The sequence below is a fragment of the Mirounga leonina genome, unplaced genomic scaffold (assembly GCF_011800145.1).
Source record: "Mirounga leonina isolate KUSES-001 unplaced genomic scaffold, KU_Mleo_1.0 Mir_153, whole genome shotgun sequence".
NCBI classification, from domain to species: Eukaryota; Metazoa; Chordata; class Mammalia; order Carnivora; family Phocidae; genus Mirounga; species Mirounga leonina.
In genome coordinates this window covers 5,669,970-5,682,840 of record NW_023270387.1, presented here as the reverse complement: position 1 = coordinate 5,682,840, position 12,871 = coordinate 5,669,970, and the positions used below count along the sequence as shown (strand labels likewise).

At 34.2% G+C, this 12,871-nt stretch overlaps 1 protein-coding gene across 2 annotated transcripts in view; it reads left to right on the top strand.

The window, feature by feature from the left end:
- CUNH11orf65 (chromosome unknown C11orf65 homolog) overlaps positions 1 to 12,871 on the top strand; it is a 93,813-nt gene that overhangs the window by 38,893 nt on the left and 42,049 nt on the right. The window contains exons 3-4 of one of the 2 annotated variants that reach the window (XM_035008862.1): positions 9,293 to 9,493; positions 10,933 to 11,063. In XM_035008862.1, the coding sequence (XP_034864753.1) occupies positions 9,293 to 9,493; positions 10,933 to 11,063 (332 nt within the window). Of the gene's footprint in view, positions 1 to 9,105; positions 9,161 to 9,292; positions 9,494 to 10,932; positions 11,064 to 12,871 lie in introns of those variants that run through there. The other variant, XR_004679951.1, reaches the window with a different exon arrangement.

The window sequence follows — 12,871 nt, the reverse complement described above, 5'->3', positions numbered from 1 at the left end:
AACTGTCAGAATCACCTTTATAGTTACAGATCTATTCCTATCTTATATTTATTTTTGTGCTAGATTTGATAAGTTGTATTTTTCTAGGAAGTTGTCCATTTCACTTAAATTTTCAAGTTTATTTACTAAAATTATTTATAATATTCTCTAATGATCTTTCTAATGTCTTAGAATCTATAATAGTTTCTCCTTATCTTCTGCCTTTTTCTTTTTCTTTCTTCCCTCTTAATTATATTTATTGAAGTATAATTAACATACACTGTTATATTACTTTCAAATGTACAACATATTGATTTGACAATTCTATATATTACTCAGTGCTCATCAAGATAAGTATAGTGTAGTCACCATACTATGTCATTACAGTGTTATTGACTATATTCCCTATCTGTAGTTTTCATCTCCATGACTTATTTATTTTAAAACTGAAAGTTGTACCTCTTAATCCCCTTCATCTATTTCACCCATCCCCCTCACCCATCTCCCCTCTGAAACTATCAGTTGGTTCTCTGTGTTTAAGAGTCTAGTTTTGAGAGAGCAGGAAGATGGCAATAGAGTAGGAGGACCCTAGGCTTGTCTCATCCCACAAATATAAGTAGATAACTATCAGATCATCCTAAATACCCCAGAAATTGACCTGAAGACCAACATAACAAATTCCACAACTAAAAGAAGAGCAGAAGCCACATCAAAGAAGGTAGGAAGTGCAGAGACATGGTTTAAAGGAGAAATAGATCATGGGTACTATGAAGTGAGCTGTGGTTACTTCTCGGGCAAGAGACAGGAGCACACAGGAAACACACAAGGAGAACATTTCCCCAAAGCCATTGGCTTGGAGAATGAGAGGGACTGAATTTTATGGGTTCTTGTAACCAGCAGGGCTTAATAAAATCTGGAGTTTTAAAGGTCAGCAGGCTTGGCTGGGATAGAGCCTGGAGGACACTGCCCTACTCCTGGAGAGAAAGTGGGCAAACATCCCATGAGCAGACAGCTTGGAAACTGCAATCTTAAGAACACCTAGGGCACTCAGGGGGTGATTATTTGCTCTTCTCAGAGTGTGTCCCTCAGAGGCAGCATTCACAGGCACACCTCTCTGGGAACAGAGGAGCTGGCCAGCACCATTTCCCAACCCTGCCCCTCAGCATAAACACAGAGCCACCTGTGGGAAGTAGTGCAGCACTGATACTGGCTGCCTAACTTGCATACACCAAGTCCTATGCCACCACCACTCCCGGCCCTGGTGGAACTGCCCTTCTCAGTCACACCTGCCTCAGTCCCAGTGTGGTGGACCTCTCCCCAGGAAGACCAGCACAAACTCCTGCTCATACCATGCCTCTGTACCAGAGAGTTTTGCAGGGCCTCAGTTCTGGTGGAGGTAATAATAGGTCTCATTTCAGAAGCAGACCAGAGCACACCTAGTTAAAACTCGCCACATTCAAGCCAAGGACCAAACACTTCCCACAGCAAGCAAGGAGAGCCTTTGTAGATGACTGGCTTGAAGGATAGAGCAGAGAACACATCAGCAGAATGCACACAGCACACACTGGAGATATTCCCTGAAGTACCAGTCCCTGGACACTATATGACCTCTTCTTCATAAGGCCATTACTTTCAGGAGCAGGAGACATAACTGGCTTTTCTAACACAGAGAAGAAGGCAGAGAATTAGGCAAAATGTGAAGACAGAGGAACTTATCCCAAATGAAGGAAAAAGATAAGGCCACCACCAGAGATCTAACTGAAAACAGATATAAGTAACATGCTTGATGGAGAATTTAAAGCAACGATCATAAGGATACTCAAAATAATATAAGACATCAATGAGACCCTTACCACAGAGATAAAAGAGTTAAAAAAGAATCAGAGATGAAGAGTGCAATACACAGGATTAGAAACACACTTGAAGCAATGAACAGTAAGCTGGAAGAAGCAGAGGAATGAATTAATGACCTAGAAGACAAAGTAATGGAAAACAATGAAGCTGAACAAAAGAGAGAAAAGGCAATTGTGCAACATGAGAATAGACTCAGGGAACTGAATGACTCCAATAAACGTAATAACATTTGTATTATTGGAGTACCAAAGGAAGAAGAGAGAAAGGGGGAAGAAGATTTATTTGAAGAAATAATAGCTGAAAACTTCCCTAATATGGAGAAGGAAATAGACATCCAGATACAGGAGGCACAGAGAGCTCCCATCAAAATCAACAAAAGCAAGCCAAAACCAAGACATATTTAATTTGCAAAATATAGTGATAAGGAGGGGCATCTGGGTGGCTCAGTTGGTTAAGTGGCTGCCTTCGGCAGGTCATGATCCCGGGTCCTGGGATCGAGCCCCGCATCAGGCTCCCTGCTCAGCAGAGAGACTGCTTCTCCCTCTCCCTCTGCCTGCAGCTCTGCCTACTTGTGCTCTCTATCTCTCTGTCAAATAAATAAATAAAATATTTTAAAAAAATAGTGATAAGGAAAAAAAACCTTAAAAAACAGCAAGCCAAAAGAAGTCCTTAACTTCTTATAAAGGAAATAAAGGAAAACCCATAAGGCTAGCAGGAGATTTTTCAACAGAAACTTGGCAAGCCAGAAGAGAGTGGCATGATATATTCAAAATGCTGAATGGGGAAAATCTGTAGGCAAGAATACTCTATGCAGCAAGGCTGTAATTCAGAATAGAAGGAGAGATGAAGAGTTTCTCAGACAAATAAAAACCAGTGGAGTTCATGACCACTAAACCAGCCCTGCAAGAAATATTAAAGTGATCCTTTGAGTGGAAAGTAGAGACCAAAAGTGACGGTATAAAGGTAGGAAACACAAAAGCAGTAGAAATGAATATTTCTGTAAAAATCAGTCAAGGAACTCACATAAAAAAGATGTAAAATATAATAACATACCTAAAATGTGGGAAGGAGAGGAGAAAAGAAGGGGTTCAAATTTGAGTGACCACCAATATAATATAGACTGCTATCTGAAGAAGTTATATACAAACCTAATGGTAACCATGTATTGAAAACCACTAATAAACATGCAAAGAATATAGAGAAAGAAATCCAAATATATCACTGAAGAAAATCAGCAAAACGTGAGAGAGAGAAAGATAAAAAAGGATCAGAGAAAATTTCCAAAAACAACCACAAAACAAGTAATAAAATAGCAGTATATACATATCTATCAATAATTACTTTGAGTGTAAATGGACTAAATGCTCCAATCAAAAGACATATGGTGTCAGAATGGATAAAAAAACAAGACCCATCTATATGCTGTATACAAGAACCTCATTTCAAACCTAATGACACCTGCAGATTGAAAGTGAAAGGAGGAGAAACATCTATTGTGTTAATGAGTGTCAAAGAGGGAGTAGCAATATTTATATCAGACAAATAGACTTTAAAACAAAGACTGTAACAAGAGGTAAAGAAAGGCACTATATCATAATAAAAGGGATAATCCAACAAGAAGATACAACAATTATAAATATTTATGCACCCAACATGGGAGCACCTGATATATGAAACAAATAAAGGAACTCATTGATAATATAGTAGATAATAGTAGAGAACATTAACACTCCATGTACATCAATGGACAAATCATCTAAACAGAAAATAAACAGGGAAACAGTAGCTTTGAATGACTAACTGGACCAGATGTACTTAACAGATATATTCAGAACATTCCATCCTAAAACAGCAGAATACACATTCTTCTCACATTCTCCAGAGTGGATCACATATTAGGTCACAAAATAGGCATCAACAAATACAGAAAGATTGAAGTCATGCCACACACCTTTTCTGATCACAATGCTATGAAACTAGAAGTCAACCACAAGAAAAAAAGTGAAAAGCCCACAAATACATGGAATTTAAACAGTATGCTACTAAATCATGAATGGATCAAACGGGAAATCAAAGAAGAAATGTTGAAATCACTAAATTCTACAACTGAAGCTAATATTACACTGTATGTTAACTAACTGGAATTGGAATTAAACATTTGCTTGTGGATGTCCAGTTTTTCCAGCACCATTTGTTTAAGACTATCCTTACTCTATTGAATTGCCTTTGCTCTTTTATCAAAGATAAGTTGACTATATTTATGTGGGGCTATTTCCAGGCTGTCTCTGTTCCACTGACCTATTGTCTTTTCTTTTGCTAATACCACACTTGATTATTACAGGAAATCTTAAAGATGGGTCCACCAATTTTGTTATTCTCCTTCAAAATTATGCAAATGGCAATATTATGTTGGTTATTCTAGGTCTCTTACATTTTTGTATAAAATTTAGAATCAGTTTGTCCATATCTATAAAATAACTTGGCAGAATTTTGGGTGAGATTGCATTGAATCTATAGATTGAGAAGAGTGGGCATCTGGACAGTATTGAATCATTCTATCCAGGTACATTGAATATCTCTCATTTAGGTCTTCTTTTATGGGGCACCTGGGTGGCTCAGTTAGTTAAGCATCTGCCTTCTACTCAGGTCATGACCTCAGGGTTCTGGGGTGAGCTTCCTGCTCCGCAGGAGTCTGTTTCTCCCTCTGCCCCTCCTCCCACTCATTCTCTTAATCTCTCTCTCAAATAAATAAATAAAATCTTTAAAAAATAGATCTTCTTTTATTACAGTGTTGTTTCCTTCATACAGATTTTCATATATTTTGTTAGATTTATACCCTACATATTTCACTTTTTTGTTGTTAATATAAGTGGCATTGTGTTTTGAATTTCAAATTCCAGTTGTTTGTTGCTGGTATATAAGAGAGCGATTGACTTATGTATGTTAATGTAGTATCCCCCAACATTATTATAGTTGCTTTCTTGTGCCAGGAATTTCTTCATTGATTCATTGGAATTTTTAATATAGGCAATTATGTGATCTGTGAACAAAAACAGGTGTTTTTTTTTTTCCATTTCAATTTGTATACCTTTTATTTCTTTTTCTTATTGAATTAGCTATGACTTCCAATATGATGTTGAATAGGAAGGGTGAAGGGACATCTTTGCTTTGTTCCTTATCTTAGCAGGAAAGCATACAGTTTCTCACCAATAAATATGATAGGTGTGTTTATTGTAGATATCCTTTGTCAAATTGAGGAAGTTTGCCTCTATTCCTAGTTTGTCAGAGTTTTTATCATGAATTGGTATTGAATTTTATCAAATGCTTTTTCTGCATTGTTGATATGATCATATGATTTTTCTTCTTTAGCCTGTTGTAATTTGATAATGGCCTTGCATACCTGGAATGAATCCCACTTGGTCATGGTATATAATTCCTTTTATTTTTTTTTGTTGTTGTTGTTGGTTTTTTTTTTTAAAGATTTTATTTATTTATTTGAGAGACAGAGAATAAGAGAGACAGCATGAGGGGGAGGAGGGTCAGAGGGAGAAGCAGACTCCCCGCCGAGCAGGGAGCCTGATGTGGGACTCGATCCCGGGACTCCAGGATCATGACCTGAGCCGAAGGCAGTCACTTAACCAACTGAGCCACCCAGGCGCCCTATAATTCCTTTTATACATTGTTGAATTTGACTTGCTAATATTTTGTTGAGGATTTTTGCATTTATGTTCATGAGAGATAATCGTCTGTAATTTTCCTTTCTTGTAGTGTCTCTGTCTGGTTTTGGTATTAGGATAATGCTGGACTCATAAAATGTGTTAGGAAGTGTTCCCTTTGCTTCTGTTTTCTGGAATAGATTGCAGAGAATGGATATGATTTTCTCCTGAAATGTTTGGTAGTGTTAACCACTGAGCCAATCGAAGCTTGGTGCTTTCTTTTTTGAAAGGTTAATTATTGATTCCATTTCTTTAATAGGTCTATTCAGATTTTCTATATCTGCTTGTATGAATTTTGTCGGGTTGTGTCTTTCAGGCATTTGAACCATTTCATATAGGCTATCAAATTTGTAGGCATAGGGTTTTTCTTAATATTTGTTAATTATCCTTTTAGTGCCCATGGAATCAGTGGTGATAGCCCCTCTTTTCTGATATTAGTCATTTGTGTCTTCCCTCTCTCTCTTTTTCCTTCTTAGTTTCCCTGGTCAGAAGCTTACTGATTTTATTGATCTTTTCAAAGAACTAGCTTTTAATTTCTTTTATTTTCTCAGTTGGTTTCCTGTTTCAATTTCATTGATTTCTGTTTTAAATTTTATCATTTTTTTCTTATGCTTACTTTTTTTTTTTTTTAAAGGTTTTATTTATTTATTTGACAGAGAGAGTGCAAGTAGGCAGAGAGGCAGGCAGAGGGAGAGGGAGAAGCAGCCTCTCTAGTGAGCAGGGAGCCCGATGCGGGGCTCGATCCCAGGACCCTGGGATCATGACCTGAGCCAAAGGAAGCCGCTTAACCAACGGAGCCACCCAGGTGCCCCACTTCTGCTTACTTTTGCTTTATTTTCCTAGTTTCTTAAGATGGAAGTCTAGATTATAGATTTCAGGTCTTGCTTGTTTTCATATATTTATTCAGTGCTATAAATTTTCCTCTAAGCACTGTTGTCTGTGCATTTCATGAATTTTGATAAGCTGTATTTTCATTTTCCCTTAGGTCAAAGTATTTTTAAATTTTTCTTGAGACTTCTTATTTGATCCATTTGTTACTAAGAAGTGTATTGTTGAATTGCCAAGTTCTGGGCTTTTCAGCTATCCTTCTGTTACTGATTTCTAATTTAATTCCATTGGGGTCTGAGAACATGCTTTGTATGATTTCTATTATTTTACAGTTGTTAAGGTGTGTTTTATGGTCCATAACATGTTCTATGTTGGTAAATGTTCCATATGAGCTTGAGAAGAGTGTATATTTGCTATTGTTGGATGAAGTGTTCTAGAAATGTCAGTTAGGTCCAGGTGATTACATGTGTTGTTCAGTTTCTTAATGGACTTAATTATTTTTCTGTCTGCTGAATATGTTACTGACAGAGAGGTGTTCAATTCTCCAACTATAATAGTGGATTTCTCTTAGTTCTTGTAGTGCTTTCAGGTTTTACCTTACATATTTTGATACTCTGTTGTTAGGCATACATACTTTAGGGATTGTTATATCTTCATAGAGAATTGACCACTTTATCATCATGTAATCCTCCTCTTTATCCCTGATAATTTTCCTTGCTCTTAATTCAGCTTTTTCTGAAATTAATATACCTGCTCAGTTTTCATATAATTAATGTTAGTTAATATGTTATATCTTTCTCCATTACTTTGCTTTTAACCTATCTGTGTCTTTATATTTAAAATGTTTTTTTATAGACAACATACAGTTGGATCTTATTTTTTTAATCTATGTTTATAGTCTCTGCCTTTTACCTTGTATATTTAGACCATTGACATTTAATATAGTGATTGATATCTAACATATTTGTTAATGTTTTCTATTTCTTGCCCTTGTTCTTTCTTTTTTTGTATTACATTCTTTTTCTGCCTTCTCTGGTTTTAATTGAGCATCTTATATGATTACATTTTCTTTCCTCTCAGCATATCAATTATACCTCTTTTTTACTATTTTTTGATTTCCCTAGAGTTTGCAGTGAGTATTTACAACTAATCTAAGTCCACTTTAAATAACACTATTCTACTAAATAAAAATTCCCATGAGTTTAGGAGACAAAGTCATGCTAAAAGGAAGGGAACTGCTTCAAATACCCAGCCAACCCTCATCGCCATTTAAGTTTGTAGATGATAGAAGGATAAAGAAGTAAACTCAAATCTTCCCAAAAGTACACCTGAATTTCCTATAGGCTTTCATAGTTGAGGAGATAGAGACTTACCAGGACCACCTCTAAGAAATAGAGAAAAACTAGAAGTGGACAAACCAGATGTAGATTAGTAAAACTGCAATCCAGGCTTGACCCACTTCAATTTCTGATTGGATTGACTTGATCATCCTCTCACCCTAACTGACTAAAAGAGGAAAGAAAAAAATATCCACGAAGCTATACCCTTAAGATTTGCCTACTTTAGTGGAAATAAAAGTGTATATATAATGAATTTTGCTTAAAAATTACATACAGTTGACCCTTGAACAACACTGGGATAGGGGCACTGACCGCCCCCCCGCCACCATGCAGTCGAAAATCCATGTGTATCTTGTGACTCTCCAAGAAGTCAACTACAAATAATGTACTGTTGACCAGAAGCCTTACTAATAACATAAGTAGTCAATTAACACATATTTTATATGTTATATATATTACATACTGTATTCTTACATTAAAGTAAGCTAAAGTAACATGTTAAGAAAATCATAAGGAGGAGAAATTACTTTTACAGTACTGTACTACAAAAAAATATTAGTTGACCTGCACACTTCAAACCCATGTTGTTCAAGTGTCACCTGTATAAATTTTATGAATTTTATATGTTTTAGATCCTGTTATAAAACATATTTTTTCATTTTTGAACTGTGACCCTATATATGTATGTATGTATATATATACTCTTTAGTCAGGAGAAAATTGTGCAAAAGTCCATGTGGTCTTTCAGGCCTTACAGACTGAATGACTTAGGATAACATGTATTTTCTCATCTAACTTAATATTATCAGGAGGTAAGATTAAACTGTCTTCTGATTGAGGACCCAAAATTGTTTTCTCTACTTTGCATTTGGTGCAGGGCACTAAAATTTAGAAGACCAATTATAGACAATTCTTACAAAATTTAAATATGTATTTTTGACTTAATAAAAGCTAGTTAGGATAGGTCATCTGGTGTTAAACTCAAATTAGCCAATCATAATTTTTTCTCTGAATTTACCTGTAAAATAATACTCAATAGTATTATTAATTAAATTTATTAAATTTAATAAATTAAATAATATATTTGAGGACATATAAAATTTCTGTTTTGTGAAAAACATATCAGTTGGTTTTTATACTTATATGTTGCATAGAATGTAAACATAGTTTAGTATCATTTTTCCAGTTACCATGAAAACTGTTTTACTTATTGGATGCCCATAAGAAATTAAATCTTAAAATATTTTTAATTTAAAAATAATTATTTGAGGTTTATTTATTTGACCTATTTCATAAATAATCAATATTCAGCAACTATTTTAACATGATAGAGTGAGAAGTAGTGAATTGATATCTACAGTGTTGAAGAGTAATACATTTTTTTATAGGCAGAGCTTCTAGATGCTGCTGCTGGCGTTCATGTACGATTCAGATTAGGTGGTGTAAGTATGGATGAATTCTTATTTGGTAGTTTTAAAGCACATTTATGTGAAATTTAAAAGATGTAAGTTTTTAAAATGTAAACCTTTTTTTGTAATTAGATTACAATGGTCCTTTGAACTTCTCCATATACAGGTTAAATTTCCACCTGATATATACTATAAAATTTTCACTCATAGACATATTGAAGATCTGTGTGCTAATAGCCCTAGAGATTATACAAAACTTCCAGCAAAATATACATCTCATATTAAAAGTGATGATCTTCAGGAAGAGGATCATAGTGGCTGGTATCGTCGTGTAGAGAACAATGGCTGGAGGCCTGTCTCTGATACAGTAAGAAAAGAGAAATATTAATAACTTTGAATCTTATATATTTAGAAACTCATTTGTCTTCTTGAAAATTAATTTTAAAATAATAAATCTTGGTGATTTAACTGATAAAAAGTGATGACATTAACTACTCAAGGGTTACTAATAATACTTCAAGATCAGCAATATATCCTTTTTTTCCTCTACTTCTACTTTTAGTAATGAGCTTTGATCTGGGTCATCTTTAGATACTGTCTGGTACTCAGGAGTTTAGCATCTTTATAGTGAAGCAAATTTGAAAATGTTGTTGACTCTATATTGATTAATCCTTGGACTAGAGGTGGGAATTCTTGAGAAAAATATGACATTTTCTCTTACAGAGCTTGTCACAGCAGAGACTGGGGGGAAATCATTTGGATTGTCATGGTGTTTGGAACTTCAACATGTCTTCATTAATCGAATGGAATTATTTTAAATATACATAGTTCTTAAAACATATACGATTTAGGGACTTTTCCATAGACATCCATGTTTAATGTCCTTTTTGTGGAGATAATCTCTACCTAAGGATGTTTGTAAGCTTACATTTTATAGGTTAATATAATCAGGTTCTATATAGCTCTAGATGTCTATATGGGCTCATGTCTTCATTCAGGTCCTCAATCTGTGGTAGGCAGATTATAGAATTGGTATATTAAGTATACTAAGTATGAAAATGAAAATAATCAAGGTGTGAATTCATACATTCATTCAACAAATCTTATTGCATACCAACCATATGTCAGGCATTGAACTAAATGCTAGGGATACAATGGTAGATAAAATAGTCCCTCCCCTCAAGTATCTTTCCTTTTAATTTGTGAGAGAGTCAAAAGTAAAAAGAAAATTTCAGTATAGTGCAGTAAATACATGCTTTAAGAGGGACAAATACATAGGGTTGTGGGGGATAGCAAACTCTCCTCCTTGTTCTTTAATGTATATGTGGTGAAGGGAGGGAATGAATTCAAAGTAGGAAAACAGGAAACCAGTTAGGATAGCATGTCACACAGGGAAACCACAAACTCTGGGGATGTAATGATGAGACTTTGTTCTTGAAGGGTACCTGTACTTCTTGAGATTTAGAGTCTTCAAAAGTCAACAGCACTAAGAGTAGGTAAGGTCTGTTCTTATGAAAAACAAAAACAGTACTGGAGTATGTCTATTCATTTATCCATTCAACAAATAGTTCTTAAGTACCTCAGTATACTAGCACTTTGTTAGTCTTTCTGTGACATGTGCCTCCAAAAGCTCAATGTGCCACTCACCCATGACATAATCAGAAATACCTTAAAAGGGGTGTATTCGCTCCTCTATTTCTACCTTGGCATATTCCCACTGAACTTACAGAAATTCTTGTCTGTAGCCAGATAACCTCACAATCAGTATTTCAACATTTTGTATATTCATTTTTCATTTCTCAATAGTTTTGGGTGTCTACTGAAAATGTAGAGGTGGGAGAAGAAAAAGAAATCAAATTCCATTTCTCTAAACTGAAGAGAAGGCAAGATATGGAAAAGAAAAGAAAAATTAGAAAGATAGAATGGATGAGGAAAATGTAAGTTGATGAAATAGACTTACTAAATATATACTATTTTAAGTTCTTTTTAAAAAATGCTATCACTATTAAAATAACTACATGTTATTTTAAAAAGAAAAATGTAAGATTACAGTTATGTTTTTAAAAATATATAGAAAGCAAACATTTAACAAATGCCTGCTATGCGTGAGATACTATTAATCTCTAGGATATAAATGGGGAAAGACATTTTGTCTTTGACCCCAAGGAAATTACAGTCTATTGGAATATCAGATATGAAAATAAGCATTTACTCTTATATATCAGATAACTTTTATTTGGCCCTCCAGATCCACTCTGTACCCTTCTCAACCCTTCTTTCTGCCCTAAGACTCTGACCTGTATGGATTACACTAAAAGACATTCTGGACCTGTCTAACAAATGTTAAAAGCAAGCCAAAACATCAAATTGTTTACAAGTTTACTTCACTCCATATGCAGAACAAATTCCCCCCAAATATTTAAAGTAATACAAAAAAATCCAGTATCCCAAATTATATAAAATTCACAATGTCTACCATATAACAATCAATAACCAGGCATGCAAAGAAACAGGAAAATAGATCTCATACGAGAAGAAAAATTAATAAGTAGCAACAGACCCATCAAAAATATCTTTTGAAAAGGAAGGCAAAAGAATAACTTTGCAGACAAATAAAAGCTGAGTTCTCTTTTCATGGAAGACCAGCACTGCAAGAAATTTTTCTGGCAGAAGAAAAATGCTTCTAGGTAGAAATCTGGATCTATATAAGGAGTGAAGAACTCCAAAAGTGGTAATTATGTAAGTAAATATAAAGGACTTTTATTCTTACTAAATCTCTTTAAAGGGTAGCTAACTAACTGTTGAACTATACACTTAAAAATAGGTAAGATGATAAATTTTAAGTTACATGTTTTTTATTACAATTTTGAAAAGATAGGTATTAAAACTGTAAAGGAATGAGTTAATATTGATATTGCCAATCCAGTTCTACCTACATTTTTGATTCCACAATTATATTCCTTTTCTCTTATATTGAAAATCTTCATTTCAAATAAAATATAATTGCTTATTTTTCTGACGTTACAAATAAATTGTTCCAAAATAACAAAATAATATCAATATGTATGCAATTACTGAATAAAATTCAAAAAAAATTTTTAAGTTAATTTACTATTTAAAGCAGAAACACTGACAGTGTATTGTGACATTTATAAACTCAAAACAGTACGAAAGTAAAATGTATGATGATGATACCACAAAGATTGGGAGAGGTGAAATGCAAGTATACCGCTAGAAGGTCCTTACTCTACATATAAAGTGGTATGATATGCTTAAAGGTAGACTGTGATTATTAAAAACCATAAAACAACCATAAAATCAACAAGAACAAGAACAAAGATGTATATATAATAATGTAATGATGGGTATAAAATAGCATCATAAAGAAACATCAAAAGAAGGGTGAAAAAAGAGGAAAGGAAACAAAGAACAGAGAGAATAGAAAGTGGATAGCATGATAAAGACTAAAATCAATCATATCAATAATAATATTAAATGTTAAGTAGTCTGAACACCCCAAATAAAGGCAGAGATTGACAGACTGGATAAGAAGGCCATACATAAGGACATAACAATCCTAAATACTTATTTACCTAGTAACAAAGCTTTGAAATACATGAAAATAAAATTAGTAGTACTGAAAGGAGAAGTAGATAAAACCAGAATTATAATCAGAGATTTCAAAACCCTTTTATTAGTAATTGATAGAACAAGTGGGCAGTAAATTAGTAAAGATAGAGCTGAG